At 44.6% G+C, this 21,306-nt stretch overlaps 1 protein-coding gene across 1 annotated transcript in view; it reads left to right on the top strand.

The window, feature by feature from the left end:
- clip3 (CAP-GLY domain containing linker protein 3) overlaps positions 1 to 18,588 on the top strand; it is a gene marked incomplete at both ends in the record, with an annotated part of 131,511 nt that extends 112,923 nt beyond the window's left edge. Inside the window, 5 exons of the mRNA XM_084335032.1 lie at positions 5,416 to 5,550; positions 13,498 to 13,621; positions 16,576 to 16,643; positions 16,901 to 16,973; positions 18,534 to 18,588. Coding sequence (XP_084191158.1) covers positions 5,416 to 5,550; positions 13,498 to 13,621; positions 16,576 to 16,643; positions 16,901 to 16,973; positions 18,534 to 18,588 — 455 coding nt within the window. The remainder of the gene's footprint in view (positions 1 to 5,415; positions 5,551 to 13,497; positions 13,622 to 16,575; positions 16,644 to 16,900; positions 16,974 to 18,533) is intronic.
- Between the last annotated feature and the right edge of the window lie 2,718 nt (positions 18,589 to 21,306).

Consider the following 21,306-nt stretch of genomic DNA (forward strand, 5'->3'; position numbering starts at 1 on the left):
CTCTCCTCTGACATACTATCCACTCTACCTTTGAGTGACACCTTCTCTGCTCTCTCCACAGAGATGGCAACCTCCACCCTCCTCTCAGCCCTTGCAACCTCCTTCGACAAGCTCTGTCCCCTCGTTGAGAAACCTGCCCGCCGTTCCCCACCCAGTCCATGGCTGACGGATCCAGTGAGAGAACAAAGACAGGTCCTGAGAGCAGCTGAAAGGAAGTATAGAAAGTCACGCCTCACTGCTGACATCGACACATATCACAACCTCTTGTTAACATTCTCCAAAACCATTACTAATGCCAAAGCTTCTTTCTTTCACCATAGGATCGAGGCCTCTGCCAAGAATCTTCGCAAACTGCATGCTACCATGTCCTCCCTCCTTACTCCCCTCCCACCCCCCCCTCCCTCATCTTTCTCTGCCGAAGACTTTGCGATCTTCTTTGAGGAAAAAGTGGAGAACATCCGCAGCTCCTTCTCCCAACCCCCACCCATTCCAAATGCTGAATCGAGAACCTCATCCTTCACTCTGTCATCTTTCTCTCCCATTACAGAAGCCGAGACCCTGACACTGGTAACGTCGAACCGTCCGACTACATGCCAGCTGGACCGGCTACCTTCCCCACTCCTCCAGTCCATAGCACCAGACATCCTCCCATTCCTAACTGCAACCATCAACTCCTCACTCAACTCGGGGGTGGTCCCCACCTCCCTAAAACAAGCCAGAGTCACGCCCCTCATAAAAAAACCATCCCTGAACCCTACCGTCATAGGCAACTACCGTCCTGTCTCTCTTCTCTCCTTCCTTTCTAAAACACTTGAACGTGCTGTATCCAACCAACTTACTGCTTATCTCTTACAGAATGACCTCCTAGACCCTAATCAGTCAGGCTTCAGGACTGGTCACTCCACAGAGACAGCCCTCATTGCGGTCACAGAGGCACTTCACTTAGCAAAAGCGAAAGGCCTCTCCTCTGTCCTGATTCTCCTAGATCTATCTGCAGCCTTCGACACAGTCAACCACCAGATCCTCCTTGCGGCCCTCGCAGGAATGGGAGTGGCTGGCTCTGCGCTGACATGGTTGTCATCATACCTCAATGACCGCTCCTACCAAGTGTCATGGAGAGGGACCCTGTCGGCCACCCGCCCCCTGCGGACGGGTGTCCCCCAGGGCTCGGTTTTAGGACCCCTTCTCTTCTCCCTCTACACTAAATCACTGGGTAACATTATCACGTCTCATGGCTTCTCCTACCACTGTTATGCCGACGATACTCAACTCTTCCTCTCCTTCCCTCCCTCAGATATCCACGTCTCTGAGCGGATCTCGGCCTGTCTGTCCGACATCTCCGCCTGGATGACGACCAACCACCTCAAACTGAACCTAAGCAAAACAGAATTGCTCCACCTGCCGGCCAAATCCTCCCCCCTGACCGACCTTTCCATCACAGTCGAGAATGCAGCTGTGACCGCGTCCCCGACCACCAAGAACCTTGGTGTTGTCCTCGACGACCAGTTGAACTTCTCTGCTCACATCGCAGCGACAACCAGAACCTGCCGATTCCTCCTGAGCAACGTCAGAAGGATACGCCCCTTCCTGACAAAAGAAACCACCCAACTCCTCGTCCAATCAACAGTCATCTCCCGCCTCGACTACTGCAACGCACTGCTCGCTGGCCTCCCGGCCACTGCCACTAAGCCTCTTCAACTCATTCAGAACGCAGCGGCCCGCCTGATCTCAAACCTACCGAAGTCGGCCCATGTCACCCCACTTCTTAGGGACCTGCACTGGCTCCCCATTGCTGCACGAATCCGCTTCAAGGCCCTTGACCTAGCATACCGTGCGGCAAAGGGAACTGCTCCCGCCTACCTCCGGTCAATGGTCTCTAACTACACACCCTCAAGACCCCTACGCTCTGCATCTTCTGGCCGCCTCAGACCTACTCCTATCCAAGCTCCGGGAGGGTCATCAAAGAGAAGTCGCCTATTCTCAGTCCTTGCCCCACAATGGTGGAATGAACTACTCACCCCAGTTAGGACAGCCGAAACACGTCCAATCTTTCGCCGTCGACTAAAGACTCACTTCTTCAACCATTATCTGAATTAAAAAAAAAAAAAAAAAAAATCTAACCCTAACTAACCATACTGTCATGCACTTGTCCTAATAAACTAACCTACACTGTAGCACTCAACACTTTGATGAACATTGTTACTCAGCTGATAGAGTTGTGCTCTTCCTGATGGCTTGTCGTACAGAACTTGTAAGTCGCTTTGGATAAAAGCGTCAGCTAAATGACTAAATGTAAATGTAAATGTAATGTAATTCAGCCGATCCCTCGGCCGCCGGGGTCTGTCGGCACCGCAAGAGCCTGTCTCCCTGTGTACAGGTTGTCTCGGGCGGGGGACACATGGCCACCGGTCGGGGGTCTCGCAGCAGCCGCTGACGAGACCATGCTCTCACCCCTGGCTGTGAGGTGTGGGGCGGCGTGGGGCCCTGGCCATAGGCCACCCGCGCATCCACTGACAAACCAAAAGCCCATCCACGGAGAGGGGAACCCTGAGGAGGAGAATTCTCCTCTCCTCCTCCAGGGGAGACTGCTCTAACCACAGATGTCTGTGAACAAGGGTCGACAGCGTCCTCACTCTCCCTGCGGTTATAGCTTGCGGCTGCGTCAAAAGCTGTATAACCTCAAAACCCTGAGCGAGGGTCTTGACATCGGCCGTCCCCAAGACCCCATCGCCCGACACCATTTTCGACAGAAAAGCAGCCAACTGAGCAATGTTATTAGTTGCCGCTAAATTCTGTACTGCGGCGAGCCCACTCAACCACCTGCCGGGCCGATTCGCCCCTTGGCGTCGGCTTCCGGGCGGGGTGCCACTCTACCATGTCTGGGCAGAGGACCGAAACCAACTGCTTCTCTAAGCGTGGCACACCGGTCCTAAGCCCTGCCATCAGGCCGTCCACCTGTGTAAAAGGTAGATAAGCCTCGGCTAAACCCTTAACACATTGGTTGCCAGCCGGATATGACGATTTATCGCTTGGATGCCACCACGTTAATCAATGGGAGGACGAGCACATTTGCGGATGCATAAACTATATCTTAAATTATGTGTCTAATACACCCGTCGCTTATCAATGACTTGCTTGCAGTCAACATGTACGAAACGGATTGTTTTTTCATCAGTACATTTCCGTTTTATACCGTTTTGAATACGAGTATAGTTTCTAGTAATTTCAGAGAAATTCCGCGAAAATAGCCATTTACTGGAATACACAAAACACGTTGTCATTTTCCGGCTGATTTATGAATCGTTTTCAAATAAACGCTAGATTATCGAGAGTATTTGTGTTCTTATGCACGATACAAAAGCGGGCTGAAAAAAAATTTATTTGTGCCGCGCTCAGTGCCTAACGTCACACACACACACACACACACACACACACACACACACACACACACACACACACACACACGTTGTGAAATCTGTGAAAAACAACTCTGATTAACCCAAAACTGGTAACATAGATTCCTTACCTCAGATCAGATGTTCTGCAAAAAGATTCATCCAATTCCTGATCGCCATTCCAAATATTGATCGCGTTTATTGATCCAACGCTATAGTCTGAAACGCATAATCCAAGCTGCTTCCAGCCTTGCCAGTGAATCTGGTAACACGACACTGCTTGCCAGAGATAGGAAAATCCTGGACCGGAGTATTTTTCTGATGCACTTTTTCACTCAATCCAATCCAATGATGTGCATTACCATCCGGGAGACGATAGGGGGCGGTATTTGCCCTTTTCGAGCTCAGAGCCATTCCCAATGATAATGTCAGGCTGGACGGATGAAAAATTTATGGATATCGCTAATAAAAGAAATAACGATTAAATAACGAGAAATCTCGTTATTGGCAACCAATGAGATTTGTCGTTGTTGGCAACCAATGTGTTAACGTTAGACACCGTCTGCGATGTAATGGTTAAGTGGAGGAACCCCGAGCACAGCCTCTGTGTTCCCCAGCACAGGAGTGGAGCCCCGAAAGCAACAACATTTAGCATTAGTGGTGCGCGCCATGATACTGGGAAAAACACTCAATAACGTTACACATTGCATTCACCTGAGTACACAGCCCCCCCGCGCTGCACACACACTGCCCGTTTGTCTCAAGGGACAGCGGGCGGCAGTGACAGTAATACTAGAGGAATGCTGTCACCAACCCTACCTTATCACGACTCAGCTCGACTACTGTCTATCGTGCGAAGTTCACCCGACCACTGTCACGGAACTGTGAAGAAAGTCCAGCGTCGAGCCGATATCCTGGACGCGCTGAGGAAAACCCGGGGGGCTGGGGAATTCCGGCGGTAATCCGACGTGCTTTAATTTCTAAACTAAACAACAAACATTTCCACTGGCTGACAGGTGCCTATGAGCAAGAAGTCACATGTGAAAAAAGATGAGAAGGGTATGAGTGTGACCACACCCTGTGTTTTATGGAAACATGGGAGCAGGCGTGGCCACGGGCAGATGCGGGTGCATGTGAAAGTTTTCAACACAATATGTGCACGGAAGATGTATCTCAATAAGGCAGAGAGGGACGCGATGCCAGGATGATATATAACTCTATAGTCTTCCTATAATACCTCTCTAGTCTTCATATAATAACTCTAGTCTTCCAACAACTCTCTAGTCTTCCTTAACAACTATCTAGCCTTCCTATAACAACTCTAGTCTTCCTATAACTCTCTCGTCTACTTATAATAACTCTCTAGTCCTATAATAACTCTAATCTTATACTAACTCTTTAGTCTTCCTATAATAACTAGTCTTCCTATAACATTCTAGTTATATAATAACTCTATCTTCCTATAACATGCTAGTCCTATAGTCTCTAATCCTATCATATCTACCGGTAGTCTTCCTGTGATAACTATCTAATCCTATAATAACTGTATAGTCTTCTTTTAATATATATATTTTCTTATTATTGAACTTTTATTTAACAAGAAAAAGTCTCATTAAAAATCTCTTTTACAAGAGCGTCCTGGCCAAAATAACTCTAGTCTTCCTATAATAACTATCTGATCATATAATAACTCTCTAGTCTTCTTTTAATATTCTCTAGTCTTCCTGTAATAACTCTTGTATTCTCATAGTAACTCTCTAGTCTTCCTTTAATAACTCTTGTATTCCTATAGTAACTCTCTAGTCTTCCTTTAATAACTCTTGTATTCCTATAGTAACTCTCTAGTCTTCCTTTAATAACTCTCTTGTATTCCTATAGTAACTCTCTAGTCTTCCTTTAATAACTCTTGTATTCTCATAGTAACTCTCTAGTCTTCCTATCATAACTCTGGTGTGTATACTGTGGAGGATACCACTGTCTCCTGTGGATAACATGACTCATTGTCTCTCTCCATCTGCAGCCCAGAAGAAGAAGTCTTCGTCAGTAGCCAGTCTGGACCCGGAGGGAGGGCAGGTGGAGGTGGGAGATCAGGTTCTGGTGGCTGGACAGAAACATGGAACTATACGCTTCTATGGAAAAACAGACTTTGCCCCAGGTGTGTTTGAATGTAGTCTGTTGTATATACTATACACTCTAGACCAGGGTTTCGAAAAGTGTTCAGGCCACGACCCCTGAAATAACGGTGTCAGAGAGCCGCGACCCCCACTATTATAGGAGGTAAAAAGAAAAAATATTTTTTTGTAAATAAATAAAAAAAAAAAAATGTAAATGTAAATGTATGGTTGAAACATGCAAACGTTCAAACGCACACGCACTAATAAGCATTGGAGGCTTTTAACCAGACTGGGGAAATCATTCAGGCCAGGAAATATAGCCCCAGTCAGGCCACTTTTTAAAGGAAAACTCCAACATTTTGGGAAATTAGCTTATTTAACATCTTCCCTGGAGTTAGACAAGAAGATACATACCTTTTTTGTCTCTCTGCATGCATTAGGCTTAGGGAACGCCCGCACCGTTAGCGTAGCTTAGCTTTATCACTGGAAGTGGGTCAGACCTTTACCCTGAAGTTCCCTACTGTCCCCTACAGTCACGAAATACACTCCAAATACAACTCCAAAACGTTCCTGTAAACATGTTGTGACCTGTGTAGTTACCACATGGAGAAATAAAAAATAATTGAATTCGACATTTACGTTTTCTAAGCAAATATACTCAGATTTTTTTTTGCCGAACCACTCCTCTCTGGGCTCAGTGATTTCACGTCACCAGTGCTACTTTCTAACGCAAGGCCAGTGTTTGTTTACATTTTCATTTCATTCAAAGGATCCGAACCGATTGAAGTTTATGGATACCATGACTGTGGTAAGTTTTAAGGGGCTAGAGTTATGGAGCGCTATGTGAATTTTGCTAAAGTCGTTCGCGTTGCTCGCCTGGACACGTTACTATTTCAAAATCAAAGGTATATAATAGGTATTATGTTTCATCATGAATGCATCAAAGGGGGGGGGGGTCGTTTTTTGATGCTCTGATCGTCAGCAATGGCATACGTTTTGTAGTATGTTACATATGAGCGTTGCGATCGATGTGAAATCATTGTTGGATCAAAGTAGGATTGATGTCATATAGTCGTTACCTTTACTAGGAGGTATCCCAAAAAGAATATTCCAATTGTCTGATCACGATTTCCAGTATTGATGTCCATCGGGTCCAGATACTGGTTATTGGCGCTCAACGCATGGCGCTGTTAACCTCTTAACTCATTCGGGGCCAAAAACGTATAAATACTAATAATAAATAGTTTTCCCTTTTTTTCGATTTTAATATCCTATTCAATGGCACGGACCTGTATGTTGCCATTAAAAGGCATACTGGGACTCCAAGGGTGTAGTACCGGCCAGATCCTGCTGGTAGGCAGTATCGAGAGTGCAGTAAACCCTGTTCCAGACCGGGTGTTACGTTTAAACTGCTCCGGGTGCACTTTTCTAGTACAGGGAAGCCTAGGGCTTCACTCGATTGCATTGAATAGTTTTCGGGACCCCCGATCCATATGTTGTGGTGGGTTATGTCGTGGACCAGATGGACATCAGATGGACCAGATGGCGATCAAACTATTGGAATATTATTTTTGGAATACTCCCGTTCACAGGTAACTGACGTCAATTCTAGCTTGATCGTGCAAGAATTTTATACCCATCCAGCTGATCAGCGTTTTTAGTGTTCATAACGAATGCCGTTACTGGCAATCAAAGTATCAGAAACGGCCCCCCCCCCCTTTCATGCATTCATGATGAAACATAATACCTATTATATACATTTGATTTGTAAATAGTAGCATGTCCAGGGACGAAACGCCAATGCTTTTAGTAGAATTCACGTAGCGCCCTGTAACTCAGTTTCCTAGAAATTAGCCCGTATCACCCCGAAACTATACTTATATTCACCACGGGATAACGTGTGAACGTATTCATGAACAAATTAATAATTTTTTGCATCTTGAACAGAAGATAGTTACTGTCAAATGACCATAGTATTGTATCCATAGCTATAATATAGAATATAGATATAGCTCTACAAACAAGGTGACACACAGTGAAAATATGTAATGGAAACCTGGCCGAGCTAGAACAGGATGAGGAAATCGAATGGCCGTGAATGAGTTAAGCCCGGAGCCCTATTTTCTGAAAATCCGCCTAAAATACATACCTAAGTAAATGGAATATTGCTCCACTTCTACAAGGTCCATGTTCCTGGGGTATCTAGGGACATCTATGGACCTCAGTGAATGTATTCCCAGTGTCAGAAATATTGTGTCTATTACTAGGCTTGCTTAAATTGTGATGAAACAAAGGAGAATATTAATTATGATTTTTCTTTGCATCTTTGACAGTGAATAACACCATGCTAAAAATGACCAGACATAGAAAACTCGTTCAGTATCTTCTTGAGATCATGTGTACAAAAAATCTAAGGAAATGAATAAATGGAAGATGATTAAACAGAAGGTTTTGTAGATACAGTACTGAATTCTCCCATCCGGACCAATGCAATTTGAAATATTATTATAGAATAGCAGGCTTATAAATTACCTTATTATAGCCAATTCGCACATTTATGGATTGTGCCAAATCTTATCTTTCAAATGCCCAAGTTCAATTTGGATTTAGTATCACCAGGCGTGCATAAGAAAAGATAATGAAATCTACTGTATGTACAGTAGCTTTCTTATTTTTGCCAGAGTGCCGCCATTTTGAAACTAATTTCAAATCTGATTGTTGCTCAATTCTAAAAATAGGGGAGACAAATTAACTGTGCTCCAATATATGCCAATAACGTTAAGTATTGTGGTATATTATCTCGAGTAATAAGATATAATAATACATTTTATTTATATAGCGCTTTTCAAGGACCCGAAGTCACGGACAGTATATGTAGAGGAACATAGTAAAAACAAAGAAACAAAAAAGGAACATAAGACCACGGGGGAAACAGGGGAAAGCAGCATGAGATAACAGAAACATAGAGCGACAGGAACAAACATCAATCAGGTTGGAGGGGGGGGGGGGGGGGTTGAAGAGTAATAAGAGATATAAAAAATATCCATACAGAACCCATTTGCTTTTTTTTACCTAGAGGCCTCTGGGTAGGGTGTTTCTGAAAAATTCCAACGCTCATTGAAAGATCTCGATGTCCTCTTCAAAATGGCGTCAAAGAAACTACAATTACCAACGTTAAATCTTTCAAAATGGCCGACTTTCACGATAAAAACAACACAAAAACTAATACTAAAATCGCACTAATAACACTTTAACCTATTGGTAAACTAACATATTGATGATAATATACATTATAACTGCTGTTGTGACATGGTTATGATGTTTATACTTGAATACGTTTGACAAAAAAAAAGATAATTTTGTCAAACAGTCTGGAGAGATTGATTTATGACGTGATGTCATTTGCGGTCCGGCCCCGGACGCGTGAATACTTTCCCTAAGCCAGTTGTACTTCCGCGTTCGGTTTGCGCAATCTGATTGGCCACTGACGTTTCTCTCAGCGCCCAATCGCGGCCTAACTTTCAGAACTTTCAGTTCCACGCGTCCGTTGCATCAGCTACCTACCTGCATCAATATACTACTGTTAGGGATTTCCTATCCCTCGTGAATTCTTAATTGATTTGCCAGTGGACCAGTCGGCCGAAAGACGAAGCGGAAGACAGAGTATTTCTCAAACGGAGCTTTTATTCATCAGAGGAGAAGACAGTCACCCCGCAGCCCATATGGGCTCCGCTCCTCGCCAGCATCAGAAAAAGAAGGGCAGAATACATCACAGTACATGTCATTTATACAGAGAGGAGGGGAGGGGTGTGTGTGTGTGAGTGTGTGTGTGTGTGTGTGTGTGTGTGTGTGTGTGTGTGTGTGTGTGTGTGTGTGTGTGTGTGTGTGTGTGTGTGTGTGTGTACTTGGTCAGAAGAAGGGGGGCTAATTGGTTCCAGATGTACTCAGGGAGCCCCTATTCTCGAAACAACATCTCCATCAATCAAAGGCGTGACAGCTTGTGCGTGTGTGTACGTGAGTGTGTGCGTGTGCACGTGAGTGTGTGCGTGTGCGCGTGCATGTGTGTGAGGAGGGAGCCGGCCCTGTGTGTGGAAGGAGCCTTCAGCCAGAGGTCATCAGGTCACGCCACATGCACAAAGGGAGACACAGAGAGCAGGGTGCAGCCTACACAAGCAGATATGAGATTTTACCAGTCATCAATGAACTAATCTATCAATTCCCCCTTTTGACGTTAAATTAAAACGTCAACACACAGTTCATTGATCTGTATCCGTCGATTGTCACCTCATTACATGCATCACATCCAATACCAGACGGGATAATCAACATCAGGAGAGCAGAGAGAGAGATAGAGGGAGGGGGGAGAGCGGGAGAGAGAGAGAGAAGAAAGAGAGAAACACAGATTCTGGCAACCTAACAGAAGATACAGTAACCCCGTTGGACCCCCCTTAATCAGGCACACCCAACGTCCATCAGGGCGCTACCTTCCCCCTGTTACAGTGCACCGCCCACCTGGGTCGGCCCCGTCTTCTGGAGGGCAAGGGCTGACCTCCTGAGGTTGGTCCCCGTTCCAGGTGCGGGTCCCCTACACAAACGTGTCTCCCCTGGTACGCCGCCTTCCCAGTGTCTCTGGACTGTCCTCTCCACCTCTCGCCGGCCGGCCCACCACCACTCCAACTCAGCTCAGTGTCTCCCCTGCGGCCGCTTCCCCCGTTCTCGTCGTGGATGAACTGCGTGTCGTAGACGACTTGCGGCGGTGCCTATGATCACTTGCGGCGGTGCCTATGATCTGCGGTGCATGTGGTGCCTGGCTGCTGTCGCTGATCTCCGGTGTTGCGGTGGTCATCTCCGGCCTCTCGCACAGCTGCCATCTCCTCCGGTCTGCCTGTCCTCCATCTCCTCCTGCCTGTCATCCGGTTGTCTGGTGGTCTGGTCACGGACGTCTGAGGGGCCGCTGGTATCTCACCCCTGGTTCAGACGCGCTGCAGACAGCTGGTAGTGAACGTCTGGATCTTCTGCATCGTCTTCTCCTCCTCCGCGTCTCCATTCCTCCGTCCTCGGGGCTGGCCCACATCAATTCTCACTGGAACCTCCATTTGTTAGGGATTTCCTATCCCTCGTGAATTCTTAATTGATTTGCCAGTGGACCAGTCGGCCGAAAGACGAAGCGGAAGACAGAGTATTTCTCAAACGGAGCTTTTATTCATCAGAGGAGAAGACAGTCACCCCGCAGCCCATATGGGCTCCGCTCCTTGCCAGCATCAGAAAAAGAAGGGCAGAATACATCACAGTACATGTCATTTATACAGAGAGGAGGGGAGGGGTGTGTGTGAGTGTGTGTGTGTGTGTGTGTGTGTGTGTGTGTGTGTGTGTGTGTACTTGGTCAGAAGAAGGGGGGCTAATTGGTTCCAGATGTACTCAGGGAGCCCCTATTCTCGAAACAACATCTCCATCAATCAAAGGCGTGACAGCTTGTGCGCGTGTGTACGTGAGTGTGTGCGTGTGCACGTGAGTGTGTGCGTGTGCACGTGCATGTGTGTGAGGAGGGAGCCGGCCCTGTGTGTGGAAGGAGCCTTCAGCCAGAGGTCATCAGGTCACGCCACATGCACAAAGGGAGACACAGAGAGCAGGGTGCAGCCTACACAAGCAGATATGAGATTTTACCAGGCATCAATGAACTAATCTATCACTACTAACTATCAACTAACTCGCTACCGCCGTGCATCAATATACTAACTAACTACCACATCAATATACTAACTAACGAGCTACCGCCGTGCATCAATATACGCTGTGCATCAATATACGCCGTGCATCAATATACGCCGTGCATCAATATACTGCTACCGCCATGCATCGCTAGACTTTATTCTGTCAATCTTGACAATGTATGGTTAATGCTATTGATGTAGACTCATCAAAGTATTTTTAAATGCTTTGTCTAATAAACTAGACTAAATATAGCCTATAGAACAGATTTTTACAGCCTAATCTAAAACAGATTGTTTACACATTGGTTCAAACATGATCACGGAAGGTGACAACCCTAACATGTCATGTTGTGTCACAACAGAATGAGTAGGTGAGTGTTAGGCCTACAGAAAGTGTAATCTATTGATTGACTTGCATGACCTAGTCAATTCGGTAGAAGAGTCTGGTGGGCGAGATTATGCATGACCAGCCTGTGATCTAAAGACTCCTGCCTGTGGCTGAATAATGAAGCCCAAAGTCGCGTCACGCGCAAGAGCATATTACCTCAATATTAAAACTCACTGCTCGTCCACCCAACGTAAACAGAGCAGAGATAAGCAATAATGAAGTCATGTTTGCAGAGATAAGCAATAATGAAGTCGTGTTTTGAACATTTATGTTGTGTTGATGGAATCACGTTAATATAGAGAGATGAAAACAATACAATACGTTATTTCGATTGATATGAATAGCTAGTTACGTTAATATAGAGAGATGAAAACAATACGTTATTTATATTGATGTGATGTCGGACTGAAGGACTTGGGCTGTGGAACTGAAAGCTAGGCGCGATTGTTAGGAGTAACGCGATTGGGCGCTGAGAGAAACATCAGTGGCCAATCAGATCGCGCAAACCGAACGCAGAAGTACAACTGGCTTAGGGAAAGTATTCACGCGCCGCGGACGAGGTTAAAGGTGCTATAGATTAAAACAAATTAAAATTGGGGAAAAGCAATACTATAGGAAGGTATAGTGGTTACGTCATTTTCGTGTTCCACCCTCTGTCCAACACAATGTATTTCCCCATTGCCCATTTCTAAATCGTCTCGTTTAAAACAAATAAAGCATGGACATTTGCATGGTGTACCTTTCTGTGCGTATTCATCCACAATCTATAGCTCAACATGAAAATATTTGCAATTAATCGTAAAGGTAGCAAAATAACAACGTTTATGTTTTCGTTCACTGGGAAACTACACTGCCATTTGGCGCTGCTGACTGACGTCACCACAGCGTAGACTCCTGGCTTTAGTCGCAGACCTAGGATCAGATTTCCCTTACATTCCATAAGCTTAACAATTCGTACAATGGGAAGATAACTGACCCTGAATCTGTGGCTAGTATCTGTTTCACCCAACACTAGTTTATAGCCAACCACCATTTAAAAGATATTTGTATTTATAATTTAAATCGTATAACGTTATTTTGCTGCATATTCAATCACTATAAGTACTAATGTAAATCATTGTTTCGTTGTACATATTGTGTATAGTTTATAACGTTATTGTTTTTTTACGTAACATTAGTAGCTAGCTAGCTTGCTAGCCGGCATGATGTGTGCAGTGCTTTGCCCCAGAGTGTAACCACAGGTCTGAGAAGAGGACCTGCACATTTTACTCATTCCCGAAACTCCTCTACATGCCCCGATTTTAAATGGTTCACGACAGAAGACATTGCTAACGTCTAGTACATTTAACGTTAACGTTAGCTAGCTAGCTTGGTATCAGCTGGCCATGATGTAGATTAGGCGACAGCACTGAACAACAGGCCTGTTCTACTGCCTACTGGTAAGTGTAGTTATTTTTTTACGACAAATTAAAAACCTTATAACTACCTTTATTTCAACCAAAAATGCAATAATGTTATTGGTAGAAGGGAACTCATTTTGTGCAAAAATGGAAGCTTTTCAATTTCCATGTGGCAGAATTGTTACAATAGCCGATAATCCATTTTCCCAATGATGAATCGCTATACGGGTGGAACAACCAGTGACATCAGACTACACCCCCCTATTATTCCACACCTTTCTAAAAGCTATGTGGGTGTATTATGTTTAAAAAATTATTACTCTACATAAAATCTATAGCATATTTAAGATTAGTTACATTCATAATATCAGTATTGTTTTATTAGAGGTAAAGAGACATTGAGGCCAGGTTTTGTGTATTCTCCAGGGTCTTCAATATTTCAATATATAATTATGTCGTATATGTCTATCTGTCTGTGTCTCTGTCCAGGCTTCTGGTTTGGAATAGAGCTGGAGCAGCCGACAGGAAAACATGACGGCTCAGTGTTTGGTGTTCGTTACTTCAGCTGTCTGCCCAAATATGGAGTGTTTGCCCCGCCCTCCCGCGTCCAAAGGTGAGATTTAGGCCCTAAATAAAAGATACCATTTATGGCTATTTTTCTTAACCAGGCTGTGGCAGGGCTCTCTTTCCGACACAGGGACAGATGGTACAAACACAGACCTGTATTGAAGAGAGTGGCACCATGTTACAAGCCAGGGGCAGACGCATAGGCGTCGTTTTGGTATGGCAAGGTATGGCACTCACCATACCTTGGTAGTTGGCTTCTAGCCAAATTTGACATTTGAAATCAATCTGAAATTTGTGACAAAATCCTCTCATTTGCGTGTAATTTGTGAGAAAATGACAGCTACCAAATCCATTCCGGGACAACGCAACACAGTGTGCGCTCCGTAATAGTAGTCTCTCTCTCTCTCTCTCTCTCTCTCTCTCTCTCTCTCTCTCTCTCTCTCTCTCTCTCTCTCTCTCTCTCTCTCTCTCTCGCAGTGAGCGCTCCGTAGTATGATCATTATGATCGACTGGGGGGGGGGAAATAGGTTTACTACTGTTAGATTCTGATCAATCTGGCCAGTATCACGTCTTCTTGTGTTATCCTCTCTCCATCCAATTCCTCTGCGTTGTGTACTTTTAATGGTCCTGACGTCTCATATACTGGCTGATATGATCCTTATCTCTCCCCGTTAGTGCGATCCGCAAACCATAATAATTCTCCACCTTCGTAAGAATTCGACACTTTGACACAGCGTAATACCTTACAAGGAGGAGCGTTGTTTATTGATATAAACAGAAGCCTCAGCTCAGATGTTAACAGATTGTATTGTCCTTGTAAGATCTATTCTAATGATCTTTCGGTGTTTTCAGTCTATCGTCCTCCTGCTATTCAGTCCAATGGTGGTCAGGCCTGGTCTTTAGCCTAAACCCTCCTCGCGTTAGCCGAAGCTAATGATGATGTGGCATCCTTCCTCCCCCCCCCCCCCCCTCTCCGTGATGAGGGTCTTCTGTGTGATCTCAGTCCTAGTCGCTCTTGGTCTGCCTTACACCCGGAAAACACTGTTCGACTTATAGATCTTCGTCATAGCAACGACGGCCCCCGCCCCTCTCCTGGTTGTCATGCGACGCTGTCATGACAACTGCTAATAACCTTTCACACATTTCAAAACGCAGTTTCTACTGTTTCATTAAGGATGTCACCCCTCTCCCTCGCTCTGTGCCGCTATCAGCTTGTTCCAGATCGGAATGTCAACATTCCCTGCTAAACATTCTGCTGGCTACTGCCTCTGAACTTCTTCTATCACCGTCTTCTAAGCCAAGCACATTTCGACCTCTCTGACCTGGCACCTTTAGATGCTATTCCTCCACCGTTCAACCCGTGATGATCATGGTATTACCCTCTTAACACTTTAACTGCCACACACGAGATATCTCAGGTTTATTTTTATGTGGTTGAAAGCCACTCACGAGATTTCTCGGAATTATTATTATTATTTTTTTTAGCGATCTGAAATCATATTGCATCACGCGAGCCTACCCGAGTATACACGAGGACCGCCGGCGATCATATGTGGAAAAAAGCGCCCCCTATCGTCTCCCAGATGACATAAGGGATTTTGGAATGGACTCAATGAAAATGGATGGGGAAAAAAATCCGGTACTCCACATTTTCCAGTCCACTGATCCAGCCGGGGTTACCACAGTTCATTCTGGAGCCTCTGAGCCCCGCTGATCATGGAGTTCTACTGTATCGCGTTGGATCTATACACTTATCGATTTTTTCTAATGGTGATCAGGAATTGGAATATACCAGTTGGATACCATCTGATGTCAGGTAAGGAATCTATGTTATCAGTGTTAGGATAATCAGACTAATTTTGATGAAGTTATAAGCTGTTTTGTGAAATGGGCTCTTTCGGTTTCACTGTAAAAGTCCAAGAGGAAATCAACGCAGCGATTATCCGTGCGCGGCCCGGATGTGCTTGCGTGCACGTATAATATTGATCATCTAGCGTTTATTTGAAAACGATTCATAAAAAGGCAGACGGATATCAACGTTGTGGAATATTCCAGTAAAAGACGATTTTCATAGAATGGTCCAGAATGGGCTGTTTTTTATCTCAAAACGGGTGCTTTTCTAAATGCTCTGAAACGGAAATGACGCGATAAAAAAACAATCTGCCTTGACAGCACTGACTGGAAAATAGTCTTTGATAAGCGACGGGCAGATTAGACACATAGCCATAATTTAAAACATAGATTAGGCGATATTAACGTTAACATTGAAGTGGATGGTGGCATCAAGGGGGTAAAAAGGAAAACCCGGCGTGGCACTCAAAGTGTTAAAGCTTGTCTCTCTACATCAGTTTATAAACCAAATATACATTGAATAAACACCGTTTTCTCTCATTTACTTACATACTGTAGTTGTCTCGTTTTTGTTCATTGATGTTACCTAAATGTCGTAAGTGAATTGTATAGAAACAACTCACCAAAATTGACTATTGCACAACTGATTTGACAAAAAGAAATCCACCAAATTCTCTCTCTAGTGTGTGTGGGGATGGGTGATTTAACTTGTGTGGATCCATTATCTCAATGCACAACAGGTGCGAGGGATCTCCCAGTATGATAAAGTGACTTTAATCTCTGACCTCTCATAATGATAAAGTGATTTTGACCTCTGACCTCTTAGTATGACAAAGTGACTGACCTCTCAGTCTGATAAAGGGAATGTGACCTCTCAGTATGATAAAGTGATTTTGACCTCTGACCTCTCAGTATGATAAAGTGATTTTGACCTCTGACCTCTCAGTATGATAAAGTGACTGTGATCTCTCAGTATGATAAAGTGACTCGCCTCTCATTATAATAAAGTGACTGTGACCTCCAAGTATGATACTGTGACCTCTGACCTCTGACCTCTCATTATGATACTGTGACCTCTGACCTCTTCATATCATAAAGTGTCCTCTGACCTCTCAGTCTGATAAAGTGACTGTGACCTCTGCTATCCAGGATCGGAGGACCCAAAGATGGTGCCCAGAACGACAGCTCCATGGTCAAAAAGGTCCACCAGGTCACTAGTAAGTACCTTGTGTGTGTGTGTGTGTGTGTGTGTGTGTGTGTGTGTGTGTGTGTGTGTGTGTGTGTGTGTGTGTGTGTGTGTGTGTGTGTGTGTGTGTGTGTGTGTGTGTGTGTGTGTGTGTGTGTGTGTGTGTGTGTGTGTGTGTGTGTGTGTGTGTGTGTGTGTGTGTGTGTGTGTGTGTGTGTGTGTGTGTGTGTGTGTGTGTGTGCGTAACTTCAACACTATGCTAATATTCTGTGTGTTTGTGTTCTATAGTGTCTCAGCCCAAGCGTAACTTCAACACTATGCGTTCTCCTAAAGATCTCACTTCCGAGAGCTCCATATCCAGGTACCTCCACTGACTCACTACTGTTTATTTACATTCAATTCAGTTCAGTTCAGTTCAAGTCACTCACAATACCAACCACTAGTGTTGCCCTTGAGCAAGGCACTTAACCCCCAACTGCTCCAGTGGAGTTGCTCAGTGGCCAACAGTGTCAGGCTGTGGTTGTACTGGGCAGCTCTTAGTTGTCAACAGTGTCAGACTGGTTGTACTGGGTAGCTCCTAGTGGTCAACAGTGTCAAACTGGTTGTACTGGGCAGCTCCTAGTGGTCAACAGTGTCAGACTGGTTGTACTGGGCAGCTCCTAGTTGTCAACAGTGTCAGACTGGTTGTACTGGGTAGCTCCTAGTGGTCAACAGTGTCAAACTGGTTGTACTGGGCAGCTCCTAGTGGTCAACAGTGTCAGACTGGTTGTACTGGGCAGCTCCTAGTCGTCAACAGTGTCAGACTGTGGTTGTACTGGGAAGCTCCTAGTCATCAACAGTGTCAGACTGTGGTTGTACTGGGAAGCTCCTAGTGGTCAACAGTGTCAGACTGGTTGTACTGGGCAGCTCCTAGTGGTCAACAGTGTCAGACTGGTTGTACTGGGCAGCTCCTAGTGGTCAACAGTGTCAGACTGGTTGTACTGGGCAGCTCCCAGGTGTGAATGTGTAGAACTGTGAGTGTGAAGCAGGGTGTTGCTGAAAAAGAGCGAACATGCTCAGTGAACCTGTACAGATCAACAAAAGGCACAATTTACTAACTATTCTTACCAACACTACTAATAATATATATTTGTTCATTCAATCCTTTATTTGTCCTTGAAGAACATAGTTGAGGTTTTCCCTCATTTACAGGCATATTAAACAGATCAAAAGACACAATAAAATGAGGCGGCTGGGTGGCGCAGCGGACTAAGCGCTCGTCACCAACGCAAGAGACACTGGTATCGAATCCGGCTGTCAGCGTTGCCTCCGGCTTGGCCGGCCGTCATACTGGCTCGATTGGCAGAGTCAGCGGGAGGGAAGCCGGTGGGTGGGTTCGGGTCGTTGTAAACAGCGACTCCTACAGTTCGGTCGGGGCGCCTGCACAGCGAGGGAAGGATCTGGAGAGAGGTAGTGTGACCTTCCACACGTTACACTCTCCCAGTGAGAGTCCGTGCTGCCAGGTGAAAAGAAGTGGTGGGCTGGGTACACATGTGTCGGAGGAAGCATGTGATAGTCTCCGCCCTCCCAGACCGACGGTAGGGGGTAGAGTGTGCAACGACCAGGAAGGGGATTGGGAATTGGCATAACGACTAACATTGGGAGGGGAGAAAAACGGAAAAAGGAGGGGGGAAAAACATAATTAAAAAAAAAGACAATAAAATGATCAACAACCTTGATATGATGTATTTGGAGGCCTAAGGTATGTGGGCTGTTTGAAGACCTTTTCAACTAAAATTCTCTTTTTCTCCTTCTGCTTCTTCTTCTTCTTCTTCTTCTTCTTCTTCTTCTTCTTCTTCTTCTTCTTCTTCTTCTTCTTCTTCTTCTTCTTCTTCTTCTTCTGCTTCTTCTGCTTCTTCTTCTTCTGCTTCTTCGCCTCTAGGTTGCTGTTCTGTTGTTGGTTTCCGTGGATGCTGCGCGCTGAGGTGCAGTCCTAACCACGCCCTCTTCCTCTCCTCCCTTCTCTTCCAAATCAGTCTCTTCTCCTCTTTCTCACCATCACTTTTTTGCTTACCTCTCATCTCTTCAAACTATCGCTGTTGTCAGTCAGTTAAAGTAGTGACCCACTCCCGTGTCTCTCTCTCTCTTTCTGTCTCTCTGTGTCTCTTTTTCTCTCTCTCTTTCTGTCTCTTGGACCCAAGCCCCTGTTCTATTGTTGTTCTATAGCAAATCTAGTGCCTTGTATCAAACCAACGTTCTGCATTCCATGTATTAATGTACCACTAGGAACCAGAGGAATAGAACTGTAAGACCCTGGGATTCAGTGTCTGTCGGTCAGGTCATTCGTCTTTAACCTTTCAGTTGTACCAGACTATCGTACACTCCTGTTCAAAATATCAGTCTGTGTATCCTGAGACGGTATCCACCTTGTTGCTGTTCAGGACAGGAAGTGTGTTGAAGACGTGTTGATCTGGGTTAAGACAAGGACTCTGTCACCTCTGGGAGCTTTTGGTTGCTTAAGAGGAGCATTTAGCAGGACATCTTAGTGAAGAAACATGTTACAACAGGTTCAGACGTTGAACTGATTGTAAATTGTTTACTGGAGAATGTTGCTGTTGAAAATGTTACCTGTCTGCAGTGGACACACAGCAAAAGCGGGAAGGATGGCCTGCTTATTCCTGTAGGCAACCAGATATTATCAGTTAGGGCTGTACCGAATGCTTCGAAGCTTCGAAGCTTCGATCATAATGTTGACATTTGAATTCTAAATCAACATTTGAAATAAAAAAAATAAAATATTTTTTATATATGTCTATTCATTCTGTTTAAACCAATGGGGTTTTTATTTCACAATTGCAGATAAAGTTTAGGCTACACTAATATTATAATATTATACTATAAGACGTCACCATCACTTTCGTACCAACCGTGCCCTTATTGGATTATTTATATTTGACGAAACTGATGAGTTATATTCATTAAAGAAAGTTGATTTAATTTTTTTTTAAATGACTCATTTAATCAGATTAATCACTTTATTCAAATTTGAGGATTTAGTTTAAAAAATAATTTTTAATAATAATTATTATTTTTATGAAATCAAATATTCTTTTTTACAGACATTCGAAGCTTCGTTCGAATACTTCAATAGAAGCTTTGAATGTAAAAAAAAAAAATGACATTCGGTACAGCCCTATTATCAGTAGTGATCGACCGATATCTCAGTTGGTATATATATTGGACAGATATTATAAGAATCTGCTAAATCACGTGTTGGTGTGCGTTGTTGGCCTGGGCTCCACTGACTGATGTGGTGAAGAGTGTATGACAGTCTGGCTCGTCGCATTGCCCCTCCCTTTGACCTCTCAGGTCAGGTCAACAGCTTGTCAACATGTTTTCATTTAGCTGCTATTTCCTGTTTCCTGAGACCGAGAACCTCTTTTGATTTAACCAGATGGTAGAACCTAGCTTAACCTCTTAACTCTTTAATTGCCAGACCCTAGATATATCGGGTTAACTCGCCATGTGTTGGCTGCCAGACCCGAGATATCTCGGGTTTTGGTCGTTTTTTCTTTTATTCAATATTTTTATTCATTATTCATCCACTGACATCAGTGTTGCCATAGGAAGGGATGTTGAGATCGCCAAAGTGCAATACCGGCCACATCCTGCCAGATGGCAGTGTCGCCCACCCTTTGAAACCTTATATCTAACTCTGTTACACTCAAATGTCTCCGGGCGCTATATTTAGACGGAGCCGAGTAAGTCGCTTCATCCGACCGCTTTGAAATGCATCTGGCACACTCAATCCATAAATTATGTCCGGGACCAGATGGACACCAATACTGGAAATCACGATCAGACAATTGGAATATTCTTTTTGGAATACCACCGACCACAGGTAAGGACTATCTGACATCAATTTCAGCTTCATCCAACAATGTTTTGATACCGATCCAGCTGATCAGCGTTTTTAGTGTTCACTACAAATGCCGTTACTGGCAATCAAAGCATCAGAAACGACCCCCCACCCTCCCCTTTCATGCATTCATGATGAAACATAATACCTATTATATACATTTGATTTGGAAATAGTAGCGTGTCCAGGCAAGCAACGCCAACGCTTATAGTAGAATTCACGTTGCGCCCTATTACTCGCTTCCCAGGAATTATCCCGGATCACTCTGAAATTATACTTATAATCACCACGGGATAACGCGTGAACGTATGCATGACATTTTTTTCTCTTTTTTGCATCTTGGACGGAAGAAAGTCAGTGTCAAATGACTATAGTATTGTCTCCATAGCTATAATATAGAATATAGATATATCTCTACAAACAAGGTGATGCACTCCTGGCATAGCTACAACGGGACCCGGCTAATCCCTGGCGCTGAATGAGTTAACAGGCAGTTATGTAGTACAGGTCCAAATTCTATAAAAATCCGTTCAGGAATGGGTCTTTGAGAGACGTCAGAGTAAAACTGGCAAAAAAGAAATCCAAAATCCATTTCCTCATCCACCGGCGTTCATTCTGAAGTGTGATTCACTTCTCATTTTCGCTCGTCAACTTTCACCTACTTCCTGTATTTGCACCCCTCCCACGTGGTGTATCGTTGGAAAGGTACACTTATTGGCTACAACGCTGACCAATAATTTTCGCCATCAGCGGATGATTGGCAGTTCTGGAGCGTCTGGAGTCCGGGGTGGTCATC

This window comes from Notolepis coatsorum (genome assembly GCF_963971535.1).
Source record: "Notolepis coatsorum genome assembly, chromosome: 1".
Taxonomy (NCBI): domain Eukaryota; kingdom Metazoa; phylum Chordata; class Actinopteri; order Aulopiformes; family Paralepididae; genus Notolepis; species Notolepis coatsorum.